The 27,270-nt window shown below is 44.7% G+C and overlaps 1 protein-coding gene across 1 annotated transcript in view; it reads right to left on the bottom strand.

Moving 5' to 3' along the window:
* DCAF1 (DDB1 and CUL4 associated factor 1) overlaps positions 1-14,542 on the bottom strand; it is a 49,106-nt gene extending 34,564 nt beyond the window's left edge. Inside the window, exons 1-7 of the mRNA XM_082288598.1 lie at positions 14,451-14,542; positions 9,316-9,433; positions 4,621-4,697; positions 4,291-4,364; positions 3,230-3,343; positions 1,360-1,497; positions 31-534 (exon numbers count right to left, since the gene is read on the bottom strand). Coding sequence (XP_082144724.1) covers positions 31-534; positions 1,360-1,497; positions 3,230-3,343; positions 4,291-4,364; positions 4,621-4,697; positions 9,316-9,425 — 1,017 coding nt within the window. The 5' untranslated portion in view covers positions 9,426-9,433; positions 14,451-14,542. The remainder of the gene's footprint in view (positions 1-30; positions 535-1,359; positions 1,498-3,229; positions 3,344-4,290; positions 4,365-4,620; positions 4,698-9,315; positions 9,434-14,450) is intronic.
* Between the last annotated feature and the right edge of the window lie 12,728 nt (positions 14,543-27,270).

Below are 27,270 nucleotides of genomic sequence, written 5' to 3'. Positions count from 1 at the left end.
GAGTGCTTCCTCCCACCTTCATATGCTCACCTCTTGGTACTCCCCCAAGGGAGTCAGGTACTGAAGAATCAGCCTCTGCTCTATGGCAGGAGTCAAGGGGTAAAGAGTGTAATTAGTGCCAATCACCCACGGGGACATTTCTGACCAGCTGCTGTTGGACAGTTCAACAAACATCCGCTCTGGTTCTGAGGTGGAGAAGCCCAGCTTCTGCTTGGCCTTCCGGAAGCCGTCTCTTTCGTGCTGTTTCCCTGATTTGTGTTTTCTCAGTCCCCCATCATCTAGCTTTGTAGCAGAGTTTACTCTGCTACTGGTCTTATGACTTGAATCAAGATGAAAGGAGATCTCCATATCACCAGAAACTTCCTCTTGCTCTCCATCTACTGTCATCTCCCCATAATCCATATCCACAGCCTCTTCATCAAGGGGCAGCAGAGGATCTGATGGCACTTTCCGAGGACTGGGGCGCTTGTTTTCCTGTTTTGTGGTCATTTCAGTGACCTGCAACTCTCGTAGCCGACGAAGCACCAGAGCCACCTGTTTCAGAAAAGCAGCACTCATGAGAACACATTCCTTGCTTTGATCATGCAACTCACCTCAGCCGTATTTTTTGTTATCATCATATAACCCGCTCCACAGCATAAAGTACTATATGAGTATGCTGTGGTGTACATTTGCCCAGAGAAATAATTTCAAAGTGAGTGAGAGAACTCAAATCCATTTTGCTACAGCTACTTTCATTCTAAAATATCAACACCATGTCTCCTGTGAGAAGGAAGTGGCTGGAAAGCCTTTAGGAACAGATGAGCTATATTGGTGCTAACAGAACCACGTACCAGCTTGCAGCATCCTTCCACCATCTCTGCCCAGCCTGAAATAAAGGCAACATTCCCTTTGGAAGCAGCAGTTTTGGTAAATTGCAGTTCCACAAAACCAAAGGTCATGCTTTTACTTTTAATGTTTAGAAGAAGACAAGTCATCACAATTTCATCATAGTTGTCTCCATGTTGACTTACCTTTCATTTTAAAACCTCTGTCTGGTGGGCAAATCACAACGTGCAATAGTTACAGATGTAAAGCTTCTGAAAATTCTTCTTTAAGGAAGGTATGAATATGAGTCTCATTAAAAAGTAAAGTATTTGACTTCTTAGGTTTCCATTGGCATTTAGAATACAACTGCTGTTAACAGAATAAGCAGGCTGCATGCTCCAACTCAGTCAGGAAAGGATGGAAACCATGACTCTTACAGACAGTATTACAACCACTGTAAGACTCATTAACCCACGAATGTGAGCTCCCCATAAATAAAAACTAAAAAGAGGTAACTACTCCACAAAGGGAAAGTGATTGAGAGATCATTACCAATTGTGAGTTCTCATCCCTGTAATTTGCAGCAATGTCCTGGTTTTCCATAGCTCCTCCCAACAGTCCCGTTGCGTATGTCCTTAGTGGCTGATCAGCCTCTCGTGCCCACTTAAAGAGATTTTCAACTATGCCTTCCTAGAAGGGAGAAAGCAAGAACCCAGTTCCAACAGTTACATTTTATCTGTAACTTCTCAGTCCCAGTGAAAGCACCTGTTGGGACGAATTCTCTCTTATCTCTAGTAATGACCAGGCTGTATTTCCTACCAAGCATGTAATGAATAAAAATACCCAGAAAAAAAAAAAAAAAAAAAAAAGAAAAAAAAAAAATCCAAAACTTTAAGCTGCATGAAACTATGCCCAAGCATTAGATATTTGGATTTGGACACCTGCAAAAAGGGGCCAGTTAAGGTACTTCCTAGGAAGCAGCAAAACACTACAGGTATGAATTAGTCCAAACAAACAACCCCAAAGCTCCAGCCAGTTTCACTAATAAAAGTCTCCAGCAATTTAGCAAATTTCAAAGAAGCTGTGTTGAACTTACATCAAGTAGAACGGAATGTGGCTAAATTTAAAACAGTCAATTGCAAAGACAATGGTTCAGAACGAAAGATTAATTTGTTTTCCCTAAACTGCCACTGGATTTGGAAAAATCAGCAACCACCCATCATTATCATGACAAATCTTGCACATAATTTGAATTATACAATACAATAAGAGATCAATGAAAAGTAATAATGAATAGACACATTTAAATGGGAACTCCCAGCTTACAGATCTTTAGAGTTGCCTGTTACATATTTAAAGACAATTGCATTACTATTTCAATGCTCTTATGCAATGAAAAAGAATTCTAACTGATGAGATGAGAAATCCCTTGGTCGCTAGAGGGCCTCTTTGTGACAGGAACAGCACCTTCCGAAAGCCTCCTATGTACAGGAGCCCTAAGTGCTCGAACAGAGCTCTAGATATTCTCCAGTCAAGAGGAAAAAAGTCCTTACGTGCAAAACTCAACTTCATTTCAATTTACAGAGAATTTTGGCCTCTGGAAATAGTCATATTCTCCTCAAATGGGGAACTGTTGTTTTGGTTTTACATTTTTTTTGATCAATGCTTCCCAGCCTCAGCTTTGGGACAGACTACAAAGAGCTCAAATTATATTAAATCTTTTACAAAGGGAGCACATTGTTCTTTTTTTTAAATCATGCTTTAGAATTCATATGCATATTTCCAATAGTAGAGAAATTAATTTAGAACTTTTATATAAAGGACTACCTCATTTCCAAACTTGAGAAAAACATCAAGTCTTACAGATGAGGAAACTGTGCCTTGAGTGAAATTCACTTTGTCCTCACTTTCCACTCTGTGTGCACTCCTTCAGAACAACTCACTTGTAAACATACAGAAGTCTGATTCAGCTGTCCATCACAGCTCCAGATAAGCCCCACAAAGCATGTGGATTTTAGACTGCTTAGTTAAAGTACGACTTGCTTATCACTTAGCTCTAGGTAAAGCTATCACTCTGCTGGAGCTGAGGATTACTGGGCAAGTCCTCCATGTTCTATACAGCCTGCTGCATTCACAGGCCTATAAAGTAACAATTCAAATTATAACATTTCCCAAAACATTACATTAAGTTCCAGCTCCTCTGTTTGAATCAGTCTTCACACTTTAAAAAGCTATGAAATACCCAAGATTTGATTAACTGAACAAGCCAAGAGCAAAAGCCCCAAACCATTAGTAAGACTGAACAGATTGGCTCTCAGAGACAAGATTTCAATATGGCTTTTTACGGGTTTCTCCTTTGGGAAATCTTGCTGGAGTACAAAACAAAGCAAGTTTAAAACCCAAGCTTTAGTACAGGTGATACCTTTTCCTGAAAGACAACAGCTGTTTCCAGTCCCGGCATGATGTCCAGAAGAAGTCTGCAGGCAGCAGTGTTTAGTGGAGGTTCTCTGCTTGTCATCACATAAGCATTCACTAGCTGGAGAAGATCAGGAACAGCACTGGTTTGAAATTCAACTCTGACCAAACCCAGAGCAGTGAAAGTCTTACAGCTCCCACAGCAGCAAAACAATAAAGTAAGGAATGCCAATCTAAGCCCTGGATCTCAACATGGCCAGCCTTTAGCCTGCTCCCTCAGTGCCTTAGAAGTTGAAATTACTTCTCAGAGAAGCAGAGAGTCTCTGACTTGCTGTTTGCTGACTAAATATCTATCTTTAACTGATTGGTAAAGACAAATGTCTCAAAAAACTGTAACAGTAACAGTGCAAACATGAAAAGATAACTAAAAAAAAGACCATAAGAAATTGGACATTTTTAATTGTACCTGTATTTACTTATCACTTGCAGTTTAAGACAGAGAGAGACGTGCAAGCAATCTGTCAGAATCCTTCCAGCAATACTGTACTGATACAGGTGTTTGCAGGGATACAAAGGTAACAAAATTCTAGCTATTAAGTCATGTTAGAGGTTAGCAATGCAAGTGGAAAGGCAGACTCTTGCCTCCTGATTCTCTGCCTGAGTCTTCTAGAGCTGACACACTCTTCTGCTCCTACAGGCAGCCCAGAAGTTCCAAGCATTCAAAAACAAGGTACTGGAATTAGCGGTATTCATTTCCATTACAGAAAGAAATTATGCTTTCGGACTTGTAGCAGAGGAGCTACATTTTCTTTAAAGAGACCAATAAACCTTGACAACAACTAATTCAATTGTTGCTACACACATTCCAATAGCCCTTTACTTGAGTCACTTTTACAGTGGCAAATGAGTTGCTCTTAACCCATCTTAAAAACCACTGTTATGGAAAAGAGAATTCTGACACCACTAAAATTAAAATTAAACAAGTACCAAGGTCAACCAGCACAGAGGGAATAAAAGCAGTAAGGTGGTGTGAGGAACTGACAGAGAAAGTTCTCAGAGCAAACCTACCGCATTCATGAAATCATCATTCTTGAAGAGTATCCTCAGTAAGTGACCAAGCATGCACTCTGGGTCTGCCCGACCTGTGGGACAAACAGGAAAACACTTATCTTCCTACCTCAAGATGCCAACATTACTGTTGAAGTGGTACCTTCAAATTGACTCTGGGATGCTCTAGAGTCAGCACTACAGAGCACAGCTTCCCAGTGCAAAAGCAGTGTCAGACCTTCATGAGCAGTCAGCACATTCAGGCTAAAAGCTCTATACTTTTGAATATGAGCTACCAGGTTAGGCACTGGGACACAGCTGGTGCTGCCAAAACCACTCAGGACACCTCACCTGGGTGTCGGTCATCAAACGGGTCCGGGTCCCCTTTGCGGTACTCTTCAGTCTCCTTCTCAATCAGCTCGGACATTCTGCAGAGGGAACAACACAAAGTGAGCGGAATCCACACTCATGGAGCACAGCTCCTCACACTCACAGATCTGTCAGAGCACTCCAAACCAGCCCATCAGCTTTCACCCAGTGTTCAGTGCCACCAGAGGATTTCTGCCTGTCCACAACAGGAGGGAGAGAAAAGACTGGCCTCTACTATCATCTCATTTTTAGCTCCAAAATTCACTGAACCCATAGCAACACCCCAGAGATGCACAAACATGACACTCTGAAGGGCCAACACCTTTTATTTACTCATGTTAGACTCCTTGTGGTGTTCTGCAACACATAGTGTAGACAACTAGAGTAATTAAAGGGCTTGAGTAGTACCTCTCACCACCACAGTATCTTTCTTTTGCAGCAGAGCAAGTCCTGAACAGGTGACTTAATCCTTCTCCCTGTTCAGTCTGTGCAGGGGCAGCTGTTCAAACTGCCTCACAGTCTTTTGTTATTTTGCACATTAAATTTCAACCATGATGTATAATTAAATATAAGCATTTAATAAATATTAAATACTTCTATTAAGTGCTGTGTAACCTCTACTCAATTATCACCAACTTTCTACCACGTGTCAACTACCACCACAGATAAGACAAGGAGAAACTCAGCCAGCTCCCTGTACATAGACCTCCAAAATACATTAAATGCTCCTCTCTATCATAAAAACAAAATTGAGCTGTTTTGGAGCTATGCCTTCCCTTAAGCTGAGAAGCAGCCTCAGTAGACACAAGAAATCCTATGCTCTAATTTGTTTAGAATGAGCAGTAAGAGAATAAATTATTATTTTTATTTATACAAACTTAAGAAGAGGAAAACTATCCCATGGTCAAGCAATAAACAATTCTATAGTCATCCACTGTCCTTCTCCATGTAGTGTTACAGGAGAAATATATGCAGTTTGAGGTGAAATAAAGAGCACTCAATTAAATTGAAAAAACATTAACAAATTAAATCTCATTTCCTTGGTACAAAGCAGGGTTCCTTCCCCTCTATGGAGGTCCAGAGTGGAAGGCAGCACTTACGTGCAGCACAGCATTTTAAAACAACATCTTAATACCTCAGAGTAGTTATCTAGGCAGAGTTTATCACAGGAGAGGGAAAACTGCTGGAAGGCTGCAGAAATCCCTGGAAAAATATTTGTCTTTCACAGAGGATTTCCCTTACAGAACACTGCTGACTTCTACTCTGTTCCTGTTACTTTCCAGAAAATATCCCAGTGTTCCCAGGCATGATTAGAGGCAAAAATGCACTTAGTCCTGCCTCTGTGAACTACACCGACTTGCCAGTGTGACAGAGGACGATCCCTGCCAGATTCTAAGAAGAGCAAATTAGCTCATTGGGAATGAGCAGAGAACTTTCCTGCTTGCCTTTGATCTGACAATTATCTTTCAACAAACTGTTGATCCTGTGGGGTTCCAATATTTACTTTTATAAGCCTGATTGTGAAGGGATGCAAACTGTGTCCCTTGTTAATAATAGGTGGCACAGCTTGAGCTCTCAAGAAATTCTGGCAAAAGCAAGTTACTTAAATACTCCACTGCCAGCTCCTCATTTTTTTCCATGAGAACTAATAGCTTGAGGGGAGTCTGCTGACAGAAAACTCAGACAAATGGAGAGCTGGGAAGCAGCACCCTCGCCTTGTCAGGTCTTTTGAGGTGATAATTAGCATTTTGGTGACGTGCCAGAAAGGACAGACAAGCAGCATGGAAAGTGAGCACAACACTCTGGCCAGTGCATCCTGTCTGGGTAGGCAGCCAAACAGTGAGCCAGCTCCCAGTGCTTTCAGGGACAACAACATTATCACCAGCTCAATGAAAGACGAACGTGAATCACTAATTACGGAGGGTTTTGAGACAATTATTCACAATTGTTTGATTAAAATACAAAAAAAAAAAAAAAAGCACTGCCTCTTTGAAATTGATTTTCAAAAAGGAAAAAGAAAAGAAAAATCAAGCTTGCTTACAATACCCTTCTTTTAACTAACACATACAAAGGTGGTTTGTGACTTGGCTTGGATGAATCTATCTAGATCAGCAGCTTTGTCTATTCTCAATTGAAGAAACAGGAGAGTCAAATAACTACCAAAGCTCATTCCTGCCTTCTAACATAGGCACTTGGTACACAGGGCTGTAAACAAAACACAATTCGAAAAACCACAGAACTTCTATTCAGGTTTCAAGATTTCCTTCATTCACTCGGCATTATACTGGTTCTGCAGCCACTTCCAAGTTTGCAGACAAGATGTAGGATTTACACGGAGCCATTTACTTTTACTAATTTTTTTTCCTCTTTACAATTGTCTTTGCAAAGTTAGTCAGATCCTCATTTTCACTTGCCACAAACTGAGCTCACTTAGGGAGTGGGGAAGGAAGGGACAGGGGTGTACAGAAAAGTATGTCAGCTTTGCAAGGCTCCCAGTGATCTAGATGGCATAACAAAGCCATCCTAATCCTGCTCTGTGTCATCACTTGGCATTAATGACTAACTTGAGCCTTTACAGCAGATTGCAACAGTGTAACATGCTCTAGGATCCCACACCACAATACAGTTGGTTTGTGGAGATGAAGTTATGATGGCAAACTGCTGATTTATTCCCTTGATGAAAGAGGCTCCTGGAATGCAATGAAGGATCTGACTCCCAGGATTTGCCTGATTGGTTGAACATGACTTCCATCCAGGCTATGAAGTAACACTTATTGCAGGATCATTTCAATTTACAGTATTTTTAAAACCATGTATAGTAAATATTTGTTGTTTACTAACAGGCTTTCCAAGCAATTTCTTCAGTTTATACTTTCTAACACTCAAGTGTTTATAAATCCGGAAAAACAGCTTTTTGGAAGTGACAATTCAGCTGTGGTCTGTAACTGGTGCTGTTACTGTTGCTGTTCTTGTCCTGTTACTGCTCTCTCACCTGTGCTGCCTCAGCATGACATTTAACAGATCCTCATCCACACAGGGAAGTTTTCTTCCATTTAGCTCATAAGGCAGAAGGAAGCAGAGAAATATCCCTCACCAACAAGTATGGCCACAGCTCCCTCTGCCCTAAGACTAAAGCAATATGCAAGGGCATTGCTCTGCCTCAGGACATTGGCCAATGCAAGCTCCAGTTGGTGAGGATTCCTGGGGAGCATCTCTACCAGCAAATTCCAAATATCTAAATAGCTAAAACTCTCTCCTGCAAACAGAAACACATCTTTCTTTGATAACTAAAGCACTGTAAATCCAATTTCTGCCAAAGCCAGTAGATCCCCTTGCTACCTACCTTAAATAAATTTGCACTATCTCCACTAAAGCAAAAATACCCAAGCCCTCACTATTCATAACCACTCTGCCTGCTGCACAGAAACCTTGAGAATCAACAGAGTTATCAGACCCGTCTGGGCATAAATAATGTAAGCAGCTCCAGGAACTGAGCGGGACCAAGAAGTGCCAGACTGCTACAAGCACAAGAAAATACATGTTCCATTCAAATGTCTTTAAATTTCTTAGAATACAGTAAATTTCTGGTTATGCCTACAAGAAAAAGCATTGAAATAGCTCATATGTTTCCTTCAGACAATACACAAAGACATCCCAACACCCATCTCATGATTTTCAAGAGACCCATTAATTTTCAAGTGTTTAGGGTTGGCTTTCTTTTGCTTATCTCCCTCTTCTGTGCTGCTATTTTTAAAATGCAGTAAGAACAGCAAAAAGTTGCACCCAGTGGGTGAGGCACAGCACAGACCTAAGCAAAGAAGCTCCACCAGATTCCTGTTACTTCCACCCAGTGCCAGCTCCAGCTCCGTGCACTGACTTGTCTGACCCAACAAGGCAGAAGAGACACCTGGACTGCTCCTGAACTGCAGAGCAGTTGAGTCCTGCACGCACGAGGCAGGCCATGGGTCTGCCAGCAGAGCTGTGAGGAATTGGGGGAATTTCTGCAAATCTCTTAAAGCAGGAGTAATGTCAGTCTACCCAAATGAAGCCTGGCTTGGGAAACCACAAATGCAACTGATAATTCATATCTTTCTCTTGTATTAGATATTGTCTTATAATTAATGGTGTTACCTACACCACTCCAAAGAACTTATTGGTCCAGGGAGTATCTTTCTCACAATACAATGCCAGTCAATCACACAGCTTAAAAAAGAAATCAGTCAGGTTTTAAAACTTCACTTTAAACATGCCCTATGAGCTTCAATAATATCTTCTCAATATAGGTCCTCCTACTCATCCTACCCTCATCCTTTCATTTAATCTGATCAATGTCACTGCAATCTCAAACCCCTCACACCTTGCTTCCCATCTTGACAAATGTTTTACAAGCTTCAGGTGAAGATACCAAAGTGATGTCAAGCATTTAATGCTCCTGACTTCTAGTATTTCAGAGAATTAAATTCATGTTTTAGAGACAGTTTGTGTAAGATGTCTTTGTAATATAAATTTCTTACTAAAAGTTTGTATTTAAATACCACACTAACAGTTTGATTTCCAGACCAAGAAAATTAATTACAGGTTATCAGGAATGTAAATACCTCAAGAAAAAACATGGTAAAAGCTGTAGTCATGTAACTTCAGATATTCAGCTTTATGAATTTGCTTAATAGATCTTACCTGGTGAGAATAGGGACCATGTCTTGCCCGCTGCCATGTTCTTTCTCCCATTGCTCAAGCAAAGTAGTGAGCTCAGCCTTGGAGTCCACATGCCCAGATCCTGAAGTCATGGCTTAGCCTAAGGATGAGGTAACAACCAGGAAAAAAAGGGCATAAAAATGAGCAAGAAATCCCACTCTTTCACTGTATTAATTGAAATACTCTAAATCAAATATTACAAGTCATTTGAAAGAGGCAAATAATACTCAGCAACAAGGAGTGAGAAGATAAAGTGACAGAACAGTGCTTTCAAAGGTGAAAGTTTCTTTCTGGTCCTTTGCCTGCAGACTAAAGAACACATGCACCTCTGAACACACGTCCTGACTGGTGCTTCCTAGCCCTGACCAGGCTGGTTGGAATGTACAGCTCACCACAGCTGTGTTCACTGCTGAGCCTTTTAAAAGCTCTACCTCAACTCCATTAACAGACCTGAGTTACCCTTTGTGGTGATTTACTCAAGAACCAACCCAGCCAGGGCAGCAAGACACTGAGTGTTGTTATCCCAGTTTAATGCCCTGCAGCCAGCAGTGGCAGTGCCAACAAACTCCTCGGGTACAGAGTGCCGAGGAGCAGAGGCAGCGGCCCCAGCACTGCGGGCAGTGGGAGCAGCCCCAGGACAGCCGTGGCTGGGAAAGAGACAGGCACCACTTGGTTCAGGGTTTCCAAGAACAGCCAGTAGCTCCAGTAGGAAGGAAGGATGATCACAGGAGGGAGCACTGGAGCAATTACTTCAGATCTATCAGCCTTTACTTGCATGACAGCAGCTGACAGAAGATTTATCTTCCTATCCTCAAAAGTGAGAAACTCCTACAGTACTGAGTGACTTGTTGAAGTACCATTTAATGAAGAGAACTATCACTGTAGGTTCTGTTTAAGCCTTTAAATTTCCAGGTGTCAGCTTTTGTCAATCTGATAAAAACCTACGAGAAATATTAACAGCCTAAACCAGAACAAAATCTATCGCAAAATACTGCTGTGCCCCTAGTTTCCAATCTGACAGACTGATTGCTGTGAAGAGTTGTAACTTCTGGAGGAAGGAATACCCAAACCTAATTTATAAATTGACTTTGTATTGGAGGTGAGGGAGGTACACAAAGCAAAACAGATTTGTTCACATCCAAAAACACACAAAGATTTTCAGCATTTCATTAGCCATAACATAACCAATATCCATCTACCAGGAGATTAAATACCCATTTGTCATAACTGACCCAGAGAAAGAAGTTTTCAAACCATGGTTAAATACAGAAGCATTTAAGACAGTGACATATACATCAACTCCTGAAATACATGCTCAGGAGTCAGTCAAACAACCGACTCTAAAGGCAGCCATAGCATAGATTACATATGCATTTATAACCCAAGTTGTCTCTGAAAAACATCATCATAATTTAACTGTTTGGTGGACACCTCCAACTGGTTTAAAACTTTTCCTCACTCAGGGAATGGATGAACAATCCTACAGTTCTACCTCTGGTCTCATAGGTGCTTCTGAATTTAATGTACTGTGACTGGTTAGTTAAATGGGAAGCATGAAGTTAAGATCACTGGCTGAAGATTAAACTGGCAGAAACTGCACAAAAGTCATCCCCCAAAGACTACAAAAAGATAAAAAACCTGTGACTCCAAGAACACCATTTTGGCAAGTACTGTATGAAGTGGGCATATGCTAACAAAAAACTACCTAAGCATGAAGAAAGATGAAGTTTTCTAAATCACAAGTAATTATGATTTTATCTAGGGCATTCATTATTCATTCATTCATCTCAGAACTACATCAGGAAATTTGATGCAAATGCATAAATTGCTTAGGAAGAAACACTACCTAGATGCAGGCAAAAACATAATGAGATTGTACACACGCACACACTCCCAAAACACCTTCAAAAAGAAAAACTACTCCAAGCTCATAAAGCTCCATTTCCTTTTTCATTAACAGAACACCACTTGCCAGCAGCACTTCAGAGCTTTTAAATATCACAGAAAAACATTCAGACAAATCCACTCTGGATTTCAGAACACAAGTGCTGTAACAGAATCCACGTTCAACCATTTCAGACATCCCCACCTTCATTCTGTACTCAAGGGATACAGAAAAAAGGGCCCTGTGACCTCAGAGCTTGTACAAGGCCTGTGCAGGCTCTCCTGCAATCTGGAGAACCATTTACTTCCTCTAACAACCCTTACACTGTTCCTGCTGGAAAACAGGAAAGGTCCGGCAATACCTGCAACAGGTCAACAAAGTTTCAGTCAGGAAGGCCACAGGAACTGCTCACAATCCCTCTGGGACACCCTGTGCTATAACCAAAACCAAGCAAAAACGGAAAAATCCCAGCTATCTGGAAAACCTGGAGTATTGCCTCAAAAAAGTACATTATTGATCTAAATAACTGGTGCTGAGAGAGAGCTGTTTCCCTGAAATGAAGTTGTAACACAGAAATGCCACCCTTTCTATCGGGACACTGCAACGACAGTGAATGTCTCGCCAAGGCATCTCATCTCTCCTACAGGCTTATCCCTCCCAGTCTATTCAAACAAATACAGCTATTTTAGATGGCACCACAGAATCTCCTACTGTGCTCACTTTTTCAAGAATTCCATCTTAAACCAAAGTGAAGAGCTCTGCAGAGAAGACAAGAACATAAATGATACAAACTAACCTGCAACTGTCAGCAAAACACCTGGCCTAATGGAGAGGAAACCTGGGAGAACAGCTCTTTCACTATCTCCCTTGGACAAGTTGCTAAACAAATTCCATCCTAAATTGCTCTCCAAGAACCAGCAGAACCAATCAGATTTAAATTCCCAGGGGGGCAGGGGGGTGTAACTTTTTTTCTCTTAATAAGTTTCAAAAATCATGGCACACTACAGATTTCAGTTTGAACATCTAATAAGCTATGGAATGGGATTTTTTTTCCCAAACAGCACTATTACCAAAATATATTTAGAATCAACAGAACTCGTATCAACAAAACATAAAGCACTTACTCAAAGGATTTGACTTTGAAAGACAAATATTTGCAGAGTTAACTACCATGGTGGCCACTGCCACTGAAAACCCACATGTGCCTGTTTCAGCACACCGTGGTTGGTGCACATGATATTGCTTTAATATTAAACACTACCTGGGTATTCTTGTATCACAGCAAAGATTTCATGGGCATTTTACTCTTCTGAGCTTAGATGTAAGAATTTGACAGAAAAGGGAAACCTAAAGAGTATTGGGACACAGATTCCTCAAGGTACTCACATGTTTTTGAAACCTCAGACACTTTAGTGCTTGAGTCACCTTAGTGAGACACCTCTGAACAGCGAGGAAATAAAATTCTAGTGACCTCTAACCACAAACCTTGATTCAGTGCCTGGAACAGTTGGAGCAGTTCAGCTCCACCCTTCTGTCCATCAACGCACTGGAGCCTCACATTAACTGCAACACCACTACAGGTCATTCCCTTATTGATGCTGTGCTCAGGGAAAAGATTAGGAGGTTCTGGACACACTGACTTTCCACAGATAAACGTTTTAAAGCATGAAACCTCTTAGTGAATATAAATATACTTGTAAAATCTGAAAACCAACAGTTTGGTTATTTGGGAATTGAAGGCAAAAGGCCTAACTTAGCAATTTAAATGGAAAATGAAAGATCCACATAATAAAACCAAAAATCATACCTCAAGCAAAAAAAAAAAAACAACTCCTGAAAACCACAATTTTAATCAACTTTGTAGGAGGATTGCACATTTAAATTAATGTACACATTAGATTAACAGACAAAAAACTACAAGAGGATTTGTAATTCCACATTCACAGGGGCAACTCAAATTCTAATAACTGCACTTTGGGCCAACTTAAATAGTCAAGTTTTACACTGCTCCCAAACATGATTCTAAGTATGGCTGAGGACACAAAGTAGAGGAGAAGACTAATGTAACACCACTAGCAAGTTGGAATCTAGTTAAATGCCCAGCAAAGCTGAGCAGTACATCTGTAAGTTCTTTCATACTTATGTTTAAATACAAAAAATTCCTTACTTTAGGAAAAAAATAAAATTCTGCCTCTCCTCACAAATATCCTTTAAAGAGATGAGGCACCTGACAGCTATTTGTCTAAACCTGTTGAGCCTGAAATAACCACGTGGAAGTTAAAGTACCACAAACTGTCAACACTGAAGTTCACTTGTGGAAATAATATACGACCAAGGAACAAAAGCCTCACAATCTCTGGAGCACAAAAACGTGGTCTGGTGTCCTACACTGAGGGAAGCCTTCATTTGTTCAACTTCCCTGTTTAACAGAGCTCCAAATAGGCTGTTATATTGAATACATCCCTAATGTTGCTTTTAAGTATTTATTTAAAACTTGGTGGTTTTTTTGGGTAGCTTTTTGTTTTGTTTTTGTATTTTTAATTAAGGCATTTTAAGGACAGAGAAAACCACAAGGTTATTCAGTCTCCAGGAATTTCTCCTTTTACAAAACAAACTTGTAACTACGTTCTGATCTGGTAGGAGAAACCCAAAAAACAGGAACAAACTTCTGCTGTCTACAAAATAAGGGGTAAAAAAAAAAAAAAAAACGCTCCGTTTCAACACCAATTCCTCTTCGCGCGGCTGGAAGGGGAAACACGCGGGCCGCACCTCCCGGGGGCGGGGGCGGCCGATGACAGCTCCCCCGGGGTCCCGCACCGCCCGGCTCGGCGGGACGCACGGGTGGCCCCAACGTTTAAAGGTCGGCAGAGACCAGAGTAGGAGACGCGAAGAACCAGAGAGCCTCCCGACCGAGCGGGCCCAGCGCAGGAGGAAGAGCCCGGCGGAGGGGGCGGGCCGGGCGCGGCGGCGCAGGCCCGGTCCCGCCGGGGGGGACGGGACGGGCCGGGGGGGGGACAGGACAGGCCGGGCCCGGCCCGCCGGGCCCCCCGCCCTGAAGGCGCCCCCTAGCGCGGGGGCGGACCCGCCGCCGACCCCGCGCCCCTGAGGCGCCCCCCCCACCCCGCGCCGCTACCCCTGCCCGGCGCGGAGGCCGCGGCCGCCAACCGGCCCGGCCCGGCGAGGCTCCGGGGAAGCGGCGGCGGCGCGTCCCGCCCGCCCCAGCCCCCGTTACCTGCACGCTGCCCCGCGGTGCCGCCGCCGCCGCCCCCGGCCCCTGCTGCCGGCCCCGCGCACCCCGCGGCGGCCGCGATCGCTGTGGAGGGCGCACACTTTTTTGCGTCACCGCGCTGCGTCACGGCGCGCGCCTCACGGCCGTGAGGGAGCGGGGCGGGGGCCACGCGCTCGGTCGGCCTGCCGGGAAAGGGAGTTCGCGCGGGGCGCATGCGCTCTCCCGGACGCTGCTGCCGCGGGGGGTGCTGGGAACTGTAGTTCCTGGGTCGCGCCGCCATTGCCCAGCGCGGCGGGTCTGGGCGGAGGGGTCGGCGCTCTACGTGGCGTTCTCCAGGGAGAGGGGCGAGGCTGTTGGTCCGTGGCACGGTGTGGCACGGAGGAGCCTCCGAGCAGCAGCTGCTGGCCCCGATACCCGCGAGTCCGCCCCGATAGCAGCATGTTTCTGGGCACGCCGCCATCCGCCCTCCAGTCCCACGGCGGGACCATCACCAGCTGCGGCTGCCCTTCCTTTCTCAAGGCTGAAGGTTGTTCACTGTGTTGTTCACCTGTTAGGTGACCTCCAGCTGGACAGCGAGGTGTTTCAGAAGGAGGGCAGCTTGCAGGAGAGCTCGGATGCCGAGCACGCCGGCTCCTACTCCTGAGTTATTCCTCTCTTTATTTCCAACACAGGAACAACGTCCTGCTCCTTCACACTTAAACGAGGGCTGATTTTGGCAGCTGTAGCTAAACCCGGCAGCAGAACTGAACACCCACCTCCACTTCTGCTCCGAGCCACGACGAAGGAGGAAGAGGAGACTCAGGCTCCCCTGGGTGTCTCAGGAAAACTCCTCTTCCCACGTTCCCACCCTTCCTACAGGTGCTCATGATGAGCTCTGGAGAGCTCATCCACTCGCCAGTCCTTCCCGCTGTCCTTCCAGGAGAAGTTATGCACCTGCATGCGATGAGAGTCTGTGTGGAAAGAAACCCTTCAGCACTGCATAGCCCCATCCCTGTGTGCCTTCCACATGCAAAGTCTTCTGTTCCTCTGGGATTGTTTTTCTTTGTCTGTTGGTTCCACAGTGGGAATATTCCTACTCCTGTGTGCTTTTACAGTGGTAATGAACTGTTTTTCTGTACGGTCCCTGGTGTATTAAGTTACACATGGAGAAGATCCACGTGGTCTCAGCAAAGTTACCATTTCTGAGGACAAGGAAGATCTGGAAAAGTACACTCCTCAGCCAGGCCCTCATGGCTGGTTGGAGCATCAAAAGAAACAGACCTGCCTGCAGCATTATTACCCAGGGAAGATCATCACGTCCACAGCTGCAGCTTCTTCTCCCCCTGCAAGGCATCTGGGAGCTTCGAGGCAGCCATGGGCTGTTCAGGAGGAGTTGCAGAGGTGAGCATTCCTACCCCTCATCCCCAAGTTCAAAGGGCTGAGAGAAAAATTAAGGTTTCCAGTTCCTGCCATATCTATGGTGCACTGGAGACAGGGTCTCTTCTCAGGGAAAGTGGTGTTCAGTTCCCAGTTCACCTGAACAGGTGAGGAGGCTTGGAGCCTGCTGCTCATTGCCAGAGCCTGGCACGCTGCTGGCACAGGGCACAGCTACAGCCTCTCTCTGGCTCTGCCACAGCCTCCTCTACAAGCTGTCCAAAATGCTCAGGCCTCCAGCTCCTGCATTTCCAGACCCTGGAGATACTTGGGAAGGATTCACTCTAACATTCTTGTTTCCCACAGGGCAGGTGAGAGTCCTACTGGCTCACCTGTCAGGAACAAGACAGCATGGAAGCAATGAAATCCCAGTTTGTGCTGCTGTGCTCTAGTAATTGCCCAGGTACTGGCAGAAGCTTTTCTCGTAGAAGAATAAATATGAATAAAAAATAAGTAAATAAGGGGAAAGAGAGTCCTCCCTCTCAAGGAAAAGCTTCACAAGCACCATTCCTATCTAAGATGCCCCACAGTGTCCACATTAATCCACTTTCTTGTACTGCAACTGCATAAATCCCTGCCCCAGGCAGTGTTTGCACAGGTAGAGATTCTGCTACCACACTTACAACGTTTGACTGTCAATTTTGATTAACTCCAGGATAATGAGTGCAACAGTGAGAATCCTGCAGCACTGGATTTAGTGAGTAAGCCCCCACCCTCACAACAACACTTCACCTGAATGATGCAATCGAAGAAAAAACTCCACAAAACAAATGCAAAATATGGCTGTGGATTGCAGAGCAATAAAAACAAGAGGCCAGCAGTGAGCTGGCACCACTCGCCCTGTGGGATCTTGTAGCTGAGAGAAAGGCCTGTAGTGTGCAAGGAAGGGAAGGTTATCTCTGCGTGTTCACCTCCATGGGCTTCCCAGCCAGAAGAACAACATATTCCACAGGATGGTCAACTGATAGTAATAAGGGTTTATGGTTGAATCACGGTTGGAGGTTCCTTGAAACAAGTAACCACTTCTCTATTGCTGTCACATCCCAGATCACCTCTCAATACTGTGGTTTACCAGGAGAAGATAAAGCCATTTCATGGGGCCCTAATAAACTTCTAGACTGAAGGACAGTTAGTTGTGGGATCAGAGGAGGAACAGCACTGGTAGGAGAAGCCAGGAAGACATAAACTGTGTTTCCAAAGGATGTCTTGAGTACAGCTAGGGGTGGAAGCATGTGTCTGCGATGCTTCATCTCTCACAGCTGCTGACAAAGGCAGAGAGCCACAGACCCGGGCTCCAGGCAGCAGCTTCACCTTCTGCCTGAATAGACCTTTGCTCTGAGAATGGGAAAAAGGTCATTATCAGAAAGCTCACAACATTCAGAGCCTCCTCACCACAGCTGCCCTACGAGGAGAGGAAGGATTCTTGAGGCTTTGAGAAGTGTTAATTGCTCACCTTGACCTGCAACACAGATCTACAGTGATAAAGTTTGTGGACTTCCTACACTCAACCTTTCATTAATTGCCCCATCCTCTTGTGGGACTCAGTTTGCTTGTCACCCTGTTTCTCCCTGCAGTTGAGCTCCTATTGAAGGGCAGCTGTGACAGAGGTTACTGACCGAGCAGTACCAGCCTCTGCAGCATAATTTTGCTGCATGACTCATAGCAGGTGAGTAGTGAGTGAATAGAGTTCAGTCCCTTCCCAGCACTCTGTGTCACACTGCAGCTGCAAATGCACCCAGCAGATTTCCCAGCAGCATCCAGGGACAGGTACAATGCCGGCACCTGAACCTTTGGGAGGGTCTGAACCTGCGCTGCTCAGCTGCTTGTAAACTGATGGGTGTTTCTTTGCAACGCCCGTGCCCCGGGGGACTGCAGGAACCGGGCGGGAGGTCAGACGTCTGGGGAGTTGCACCTGGGAACAGAGCGCGTTTGCCAGGGAAGCAGAGGAGGTCAGCCGGCTGTGCTGCACTTCTCTGCCAAGTGTCTTCCTCCCTTCCAGTCTCCTGCGTGCCTCTGGGAATCTGGAGAGTGGGCAGCAGGCACAAAGCCCTACAAAAAGACCTCAGCTCCAGCCTTAGGACCATGTATTGCTCTCCCAGCCTGGATTTGCCCGAATAGTTCAGAAGTGGTTAAATATCTGCAATGATACCCCTCATGCCTAAAGGGCTTTAAACACTGTCTAGACTCCTCCAGAGTCTAGATTGACATGTATCTACCGCTAAATTTTCACGTTGCGCAAAAGTATTGCCTGATGGTTTAGATGATGGCCGTGGATGACCTCCAAGCTGGCAGCCAGCACGCCTCAAATGATTTCCCATTTCTTGCCCACGTCAGAGAGACTGCAGATAATACAGTAGAAAGAAGTACAAAGGAAGAAAAAAAGTACGAAGTGAAGTAAGCAGGGAAAAGCAGTTCAGTGGGATCCCCTCCGCATGGACAGACTGAGCAGAGCAAAGGGGCTGCAGGCTTTGTCACAGGTTACCTGCGATCCAGGTGACCATGGGCAAATGGGGCCGAAATACGCGCACTGAGTGCCCCGATAAATGATGTGCGACAAGGGAGTAGTTCAATCACTAGGTGGCACACCGGCATCATCACACCACACCAGCGTCCTCCTGGGAGGAGAGGAAAAAGCTCAAAATAGCCCAAAGCAAAAATTAACAAGCAATCATCCGGGACCGAGGTGCTTAGAGGAGCCATCTGTGTGCTCACACACAGAGAGCAAAAACACCCAACAACTGGAGAGAGATATCAAATGTAACAGGGCAGGCAAAATGTGTTCATTCAATCAAATTCTGCCTATGCTGCTTTGCTGTTTCCGAGTGACAGTGGAAGAGGCAGGGGAGGCCTGCTCATGGATGGAGTGCAAAGAGGAAATGTGTGGAGGGCAGCAGAGGTGGGTGCTGATCCAGGGAATGCAGTTGCGGCCTTTTCTGAGAGTTGTACCTGCTCTTGTGTGTGGAGAGAGCATTTGGGGATTCTTTCCAGCAGAAAAGGCCAAGCAAAGCTCAAAGAGAAGTTTCTCACAGAGATAAAAAGACAGAGTGGGGAACAGTCACCGCAGGTTGATGGCACCTACTGCATAAGGAGTTCAATGGTGGTTGTTTGTGGGGAGAGGGAAGAGTGATAGGAGAGTGATAGCAACACTTCTGGGGCAGGCTTTTCTCTGGGCTGGAGCTAAAACAGCAACACAAACTAAAACCAGCTAAGGTATTTATGAGGGGCCGGGGAGAGACAAACATCCTGGCAGCAGCTGAGCTACCATTGTGTATTGTCTTACTGGGGTAGATCAGTAGAAGCAGTTCACTCTTGAAAGTATCAAGGACTGTACCATGGCAAGCTACACTAACTCTTCCAGACACTCACAGGATCTGCAGAACTTGCCATCAGGCAGGCTGCTCCCCAGTCTCCCAGTGTTTGCCTGGATTCAGCAGTGCAGACACAGGCTCCTCAGCCAGCTACCCCTGAGCATTTAGCCCAGACTGAAGAGAGAAGCCAGATCTATATCTAGGAACATGGAAATGCAGAAGAATGTCGTTCATCAGCTCAGATACTAATGAGAACATGAGCAGGCAAACAGCTCTCTTCCAAACAGGCTGGTGCCAAAATGCTCCATTCAGACACTCGGTGTGATGCCAAGAGCACATAACTCTGCCTAGCTGAGCATCTGAGTGACAGCACATCTGCGTTTGCAGGCTGAAAGTCAACAAAAAAGTTAAATAGTACAAAGTGATCAATGTTGCATGAAGTATACACTGACAGACACCTCTTGCTTTCCAGCAGCATGGCCCCCAAATTCTGACCACGCTGCTGCACTGCTGCTACGGCGGTCTTTGTGTTCAGCTTCTCACACACACCCAGCAACTTCAAGCAGATTTTCATACCTCTCCTTTCTCCCAAATTACTGAAAAGTGGGGTTGTTGATGTGTCCTGTGATATATGAGCTATCCAGGGGTATGAAGCTGTGAAAGGAAAGAGCTTTGGGGAGAGTGGAGTGCACTGATAAACCATGCACGGAGAATATACAAGGGAGAACATGAGAAATGCAGGGGACAGTTAGTACACAGAAAGTGGCATCATGGCAACAAGACATCATTTCCTGACTAAACTCATTTCTCTAACTGGGAGTGTTAAACGCTCATTTCAGGCACTAAACAAAATCCCTTGCTAGCTTTTGTGGTTTAACAAGGGTTTTCTTTTTTTTTATCTGATTTGTTACTATAGGAAACAACCAGCAAAGAAAGCTCTTCATACAGAAGGAAGCAAGAAAAGACTATGCACAGCATGCTGTGAAATGCCTGCAAGACACACACTGGGAATACAAACAATTGTTCCTTATGTTTTCCAGCAACAAGGATCTCAGGGATTATTTGTAAAAACAGCAGCTTTAAAAAATGAAGACCAAACAGAACCAGGGAAAAGTACATTTTAAGACTACTAGCCTTTTTAAGAGGAGGTTTTGTTTTGTTTTGTTTCTGTTGGGTTTTTTTTCCTTTTTATCAGGTCTTAAGTGCAGGTTATATATCTGCTCTCCTCATGACTTCTCCTATAGGAGTTAATTAGGTCGAGTGCATTTATGTATCAATTTTTGATGCACATGGAAGCAACAAGCAAAATGATGAAAGGGGGCTATAATGGTGACAGGCACATGTGCAAACATGTTAATTCTGTGTTATGAGTTGCTTCATCAGAGGGATTCCACCAAGAGTCTTAGTAGCAGCTATGTGGTGTTTGTCATATGTAGCTTCTCCTGTTATTAGGCAATCCTGATCTTTGGCTTGTCCATGGTGGTGCTTATGGCTCTGGGAGCTCCACAGATATTGACTCCCAGCAGCCACACGTGTGTGGCCCCACTGCAGGTACTGCCCAAACACTGGGACGTGGAGCACTGTAAGGTCTGAACACTTGGCTCTCACATTCAGCCACGCCTAGGAAGAAGCTCTGAAGCTCCCTTAGCAGCATAAAGCATCCAACAGCATTTGACATGGGGAAATCCCCAGCTGAAATGAGGTGCTGTAAAACTGAGGGAGTCTGCCCTAAGTTTTCCTCTGCCATGAAATAGTTTATGTCTTTTCACCCAGAAGAAATTACTTCCTCTGGCAACACTGTCTGTGCTGCCCTGACCCTGAACAGCCTGTGCAGCCCCAGAAACATTCTGGGACAGGGGTATTTGAGGGCAGCTTCCTGAAACACTGAGCACCTCCAAGCCCAGGTACCTAGGAATGCAGGTGGGCCTTGGGGCATGATGTTACTGGTGCAGATCCAGATCCCTGACATCATGGTGACTTAATAAAGTTCTGGTTCTGCTGCTGAACTCAAAGTGCCACATTAAGACAGCAGCACCAGCTCAAGGCTCTTCTCTTCCCTCTTCCACTTGTTCCCTCATGTAGATAACAGTGTCTTTTCTTCCTTCCAGGAACTTCATGTCCTTAGTGGAGAGGGAATATAGCAAGAATGAAGCTTCATAAATTTTCTTTGCACAAATAAATCAGAAGCACCTGACAATATGGCAGAAGGGAAAGGGAAAAGCACTGAATTTTTAGGAATCAAATTGTGTGCCAACCCACAAAGGAGAAAAATCCCACTGCCTCCCAGGGCACAGCAGGCAGTGTTAGCAACTGCAGGGACATACTCATGGGCTTTATTCTCCAAGGAACCTTGTTTGTGAACATTTAGTTGCATTTATAGGAGTGCAGGGTATTTCATATAGTAGTCTATTCCTTTTGGGATATAGATAAGTGCTGGATCCTTATCCTTATTCTAAAACCAGCATTGATAAATGATAACTACAGAATTATCTGAATGTCCTCTTTGCTTCCAGGGCTGGGGTTAAGGGCAGCTCAGATGCACAGTAATGGCTGCAAATGACAATAAATGGGTGATGCAAAGCTCTGCATTTCCGTTCAGGTTGAACACCAGGCATATGTGTAACACACACCCGACCTATAGTGGAAGAGGTTTCTGAGAAAGACACATTTTTACCACTTCTGGACACAAAGGAACAACAAACTATCAAAATACCAATTTTTCTCAGTGAGCAGTTACAAAAAGTGGATACCATTCCCAGCCTGGCAGTGCACTTGTTTCACCATATTTCATGGTGCATTTGCAACAATGTGTCTGTACTACCTGCTGCAATAGGATGGCTAAATTGCAAGAAAAAGCAACTACTTATGAAATAGGGACATTCTGGAGGGATCATTTTGGCATGCACCACTGAAGATTTTTTTTTTTCTGAGATTTTTGTATCTTGCATCTTTTTTCATCAAGTCTTCTCCAGAGAAAAAGGATCATTTTCAGGTTTTGGGCATACCAAATCACCACTACAACTGGATAGGATCAATAGGATTTTCCCCTGTATTACCTTATGTCACAGTCTATGTTTGTGTTTAATGTAACATTTGTGTGCTTATCATAATTTCATTACATTTAATGCAGTACCTGGGCAGCACTCTTCAGTGTAGTCTGGGAGGAAAACAATGCTTTAGCCCAAAGAGAAGTTAAAAAGATGGGAGGACATAATGAGAGATATTTATGGCTTTTACAGGCTGTTTCAACAGCAGAACTCACAGGAGATTTTAGCAATAGGGATACAAAGCTTTAAGCCTGGAAGGAAGAAGGAGGCATGTTTAGCCACTCCTCAAGGCTAGGATGCTATTTTCTAGAAATCAGAGTTTTGCACTGTGGTTGAGAGTACCAAGATTTATTTTGCTTTGTCTTTGGATCGTGGGAGTAAAATGCTGGTCTCCTTGAAATATGTGGGATGTTAGTGACTAGGATAATAAAGGCAAGATTTCACCATAGACATTTTGAATTCTCTTCATCCCAGCCTCTCCCAGCAGGCTGGCTGGGATTATTCCCAGCCTGTTTTGTACCAGACAGGTGCATCAGGCCAGATGAGCTCATTGAGACACAGCCTCCTCCCGCTACTTACTGTTAACCACTGTTGCCTTCTCCTGGGCTACAGAAAACTGCCATGAGTGAGGAGAGAATCTCCTGGAAGATGGATCCCCAAGGGAGAGCTGCAGGGAACAACATTGCCTGCTGTGGAAAGTTTTCCAAGCGAGCTGCGGTTACCCACCATCCAGATGGTGAATACTCAGTGTTTGCTTTAGAGCAGCATTTCCAGGTCCAACCATGCAACTCCCCATCTCTCCCTTTCACAAAGGGAAAAGGGAGTGCTGAGGTCTCACGGCTCCTGCTCTTCTGAACTAGTTCCCTCTTTGCCTGGACTTGATCAGCGTTACTCTCCCAAGAGCCTTGGAAAATGGGAAAGGAGAAAGAAGAAAGTAGCATTTTTCTAGGCAGGTTCACAAAACGTTTTGTTTTGCTGGACTGGTTGCAAAGACTCCCCACACTTACAAGGAAAAGTTTTTGCTCCAATTCCTATGCTGCTTTTCTCTCTCGGTCCTCTCTGGATGAACCTTTGCCAAGACTTTGGTGACACATACATTTTGTAGTTGGTGGAGTTGTACCCCTTATCCTGTGCACATAGGAGAATGTGTCACCCTGCAGACACTATCAAATTCCAGAGCTTGTATCTTCCTTCCTATGGAAACAGTGTCTGGGGCAGGGCAGTTTGCTCAGTTAGGAATAATCCCCAGGAGAGATTCAGCACTGGCTGAGGAGGGTTTGCTGCAGGGAGGGCCGTAGCTCCCCTCTTCCCCATGTGTCAGATGCAGCATCCACATCCCTGAGCTGTTTTATTCTGGAAGGACTCTTTGACTTCACCCTGTGCTTCAGCCACGGTCACAGCATCCAGGTCTGCTAGTTCTGCTCCATGCCTCTCATCCCATCTCCAATCACTTGATGCTGGGAAATTGCTGGGAGTACTTGTGTCCCAAACATCTCCTGGGAATTCAGCAGTCTCCTTCCCACGCAGACACCAGCTGGGAGCAATCCATTCCTGCTCAGCTCTGCACCCAGTCTGTACACAAGCAATTTTAAATCCAGGGTGTGGACTAGCTGAAAATGACTAAGAAAATGAAAGATGACTAAGAAAAACAAGCTTGTGTGCTGTGGAATTATCTCCAGCCTGAAACAGCTGAAGAGCTCTGCAATTCTCCTGCGAAGCCCTGAGAGGTGCACAGATCTGATAACATCGAGGCATCCCAAGAGCCAGAGTCCCTGTCTCCAGCTCATCTACCAGCAGATGTGCCAAAACACCTCCTCTGGCTGCTGGTCTTGCAGAAGTCTCTATCAGTGGAAAAACCTGCTCTGCCCACTGCTCTTCACTCCTGTGGAGCACGAGGCTGTGCAAAGGAGGAAGCACGGCTGTCATCTGCTGCAGCCCTGTGTCCATGTCCTGTCCATTTGTGACTCCATGGAAAGCACGCCAGGGCTGTGGAAGTTGGTGGCAGGGACACTTATACAGGCAAACTTGTCTGGGTAAACTTCATTCCTATTGCTTGGCTGATTTCTGACCCTCTGCCTCTACAGTCCCATCATTCTCTGCCTTCTTCAGTCTCTTCTTTTGTGTTTTTTCTTTAATTTTGCCCTAATACTTCACATAATTCTGGTTGCTATGCAGGGTTTGCAGGCTCAGCCGCCTGTAACAGCCCCTCTCCATGGGTGTGAGCAGCTTGGCTGCAGTGAGGACACTTTGCTGATTAATTTGCTTTTTTTTTTGTATAGTTATTTTAGATGCTTGGAAATAAAATTAAGTTGTTACTGATACCTTGCCTCTCCTAATGCCAATTAACTTCAGCAAATTAATCTTTTTCAGACCATCCTTTATGTGGTCTAGGCCAGGGTGCAGACAGGAACATAAATTGTATGGCTTAATTTACTTCCCACATTTATTCTCACCAGGGCCATAATGTGGGTGGAGAGGGGCAAGGAGGAAGCACAGTACAGCTGCAAGTCAGAAAGGGTATATTTGGGGTCCTGTGCTGGGTCACCACACAGGGTGATGAGGGGAATCCCAGGGGCTGCTTCCTCCACCAGGAACTGGAAAAAGGGAAGGATCTGAGTCTTGTTTCCCCACATGCTAAACACATGTCCCTGCACTATAAAAAGAACCATCTGGTGTTTCATAACCCTTTGGTAGTGCCTGAAAGGGAACCCAGTACAGTTTCCAAACTCTTACAACAGGTATGTTGTCACCTTAACTGCTGTTCTGATCTGTAAACAGTAAGTTTCCAAAAATAATTTCCCAGCCTATTGATTGTATTGTCCTCCCCTCCCTCCTGCATTGGCCTACCTAGCAGATCTTGCTGCATTTTAGCAAGGAAGGTCATTCACCATGGCTCCAGCCATCCAGGTGAAGAAATCACATGTTAATGGTGCTTCCCATTTTATGTATCAGGACATTTTATTCATACAGGCAGCCCCAAATTACCTCCTTCATACATACAGTTCCATAATTTCCCTACTTAAATACATCCACCATCAAAATTACCTAATTAAGTCATGCCCCAGAGATTGAGCCTTGCAGGAATGAAAATGTGCTTTTGAAACACATCCTTGAGCTCCTAAACCTCAGAAACAATTGTAAAGCCAGAAGAGTCAATGAAAGAGAAGAAGTTGTTTAATGTAGTTTAAACAGTTGTTGTTCAGGGACTGCTTTTCAAATGAGTGAGTTCACCTATCATGGAGGAAAGCAAACTACAATGATGTTTGCCTATTTCAAGACTCAGATACCACCCACTGCAGGAGGGCAGGCTGCAGAGAGCCCTGAATTACACCAGTGTATTCCCACTGAGTGAAGAAGCAGGAATAGCTGCTGTGAAGAACCCCTCCCAAAGACAAGAGATGCTGGGATGAATGGCATAATGAATTGTGGCTTTCAAGCACACCAGCTTTTGCCATTAGTATGATTACACCCCTCTAGAACAACTGGCTCTGCATGGTGGATAGTGGGCAATGCCTGCAGGGCTCCAGGTGGGAGCCAACCCTGGAGACCAGTGGAGTGTAGGGAAAGGAGCAGCTCCTGGTGACACTCATTGCCTAAACAATCATGTTCATGGCCAGGGAGTCTCACGTGGTACATTGTTTCAGGATTATGATACCAAAAAGAAGCATTACTGCTAATAAGTGAAAAGTGAAATCAACACCAACCCCTACATATGGGCTGCTTAAAGAATTTGCAGTGATTACAACTGTTCTAATAAACAAAAAATTAGCTCCCACACGAAGAATGAAAAAGTAGAAAGCATATTGAAAAGCAAAGAGAAAAGTTCTCTACCTTGTTTTATGGCTGCAGATTAATAATAAATCCTGGATGAGTCTACAGATTGACGGAACAAATGTAGGTCTTATCAGCATGAAAAATGCACTAAATTCTATTCCCAAACCTTGATAATCCACTCATAGTCCTTATATCTGTGGCATATCTACCCAAAACCAAAAAGCCTTTTATTATTAGTCATTTAATTGCACATATCCCTCTCATCTCCTAAAACCCCCTCCTTTTTGTACTACCCTCACGTGTAAGGAGAAGTTTCAGGGTAATCAATTAAAACACAGTTGTGAAATGAGCAAAACAGAAAAATCACACTGTTTGAAGCAATCCATAGCCTTTCTCCCTGTCCCTGATAAAGCCCCTGGGTCTTCATCAACACACAGTCTGACGGTGGAAGTTAACAGGTTTAACCATAGGGAGAAGAGCAGAGACTGAATAATCCCTCACTTCTCCATCAATAGCAAATACCTGCTGTTCTTTAAAGGAACAAGAAACCAGGAGCCAAGGGCATCCCAGCACCAGCAGGGCAGGGGTCTCCCTCATCAGTACTTGCACCACAAGACCAGAATCAGAAAAGCCAGGCAGGCTGAGGGACAGCAAGCAGCATCACCAAGACTCCAGGTCATCGGACAAGCTTAGGGTAATAGGGCAGAGTGAAAGTTAAGGCAGGGAAAAAAAGTCTATAAACCAAACCCAGCAAAACAAAGCAGACATAGACCAAGAATAAGTTCCCAGAGTTGGGTTTAAATTGAGGCCCTGTGCTAATGGGCGGGGCTCGGTTTTGTGAGTAGCAGTCCCAGGTGAGGCTGCTCAGGGCATTAGGGACACTACAGCCCTGAGTTCTGCATCTGAACAGGGACAGTTTGGGTTGCAGAGTGAAATTCAGACCAGTTCATCTGACTGAGCCTCTGGACTGTACCTTGATGGTATGTGCTGTTTCCAAGCATTCTGTCACAGGCTTTCAATTCCCAGAAATCTTGGTCAAACCTTAGGATGAAAGAATCTGGAGGTATTTTAGTGTCAGGGCACTGAAGGCAAAGCTGAGTTATCCTCATGTAAATGGGATATGTATTTTTCTCTTGCTCTAAAGGGAGCCTTCATAGAGCCTTGTCCTGTGGTGGAGCAGTTTAGGAGATGCTCCTATAACTTCCATGGAAAGCGGTTGCAAGGACATTTTGGCTCCCTACGCGTTTTGTAGATTACACATTTCAGAGCATTTAATCAGGG

Source organism: Coloeus monedula (assembly GCF_965178545.1).
Source record: "Coloeus monedula genome assembly, chromosome: 11".
Classification (NCBI taxonomy): domain Eukaryota; kingdom Metazoa; phylum Chordata; class Aves; order Passeriformes; family Corvidae; genus Coloeus; species Coloeus monedula.
The sequence above is the reverse complement of the archived record's forward strand: the minus strand, read 5'-3'. Positions and strand labels throughout refer to the sequence as shown.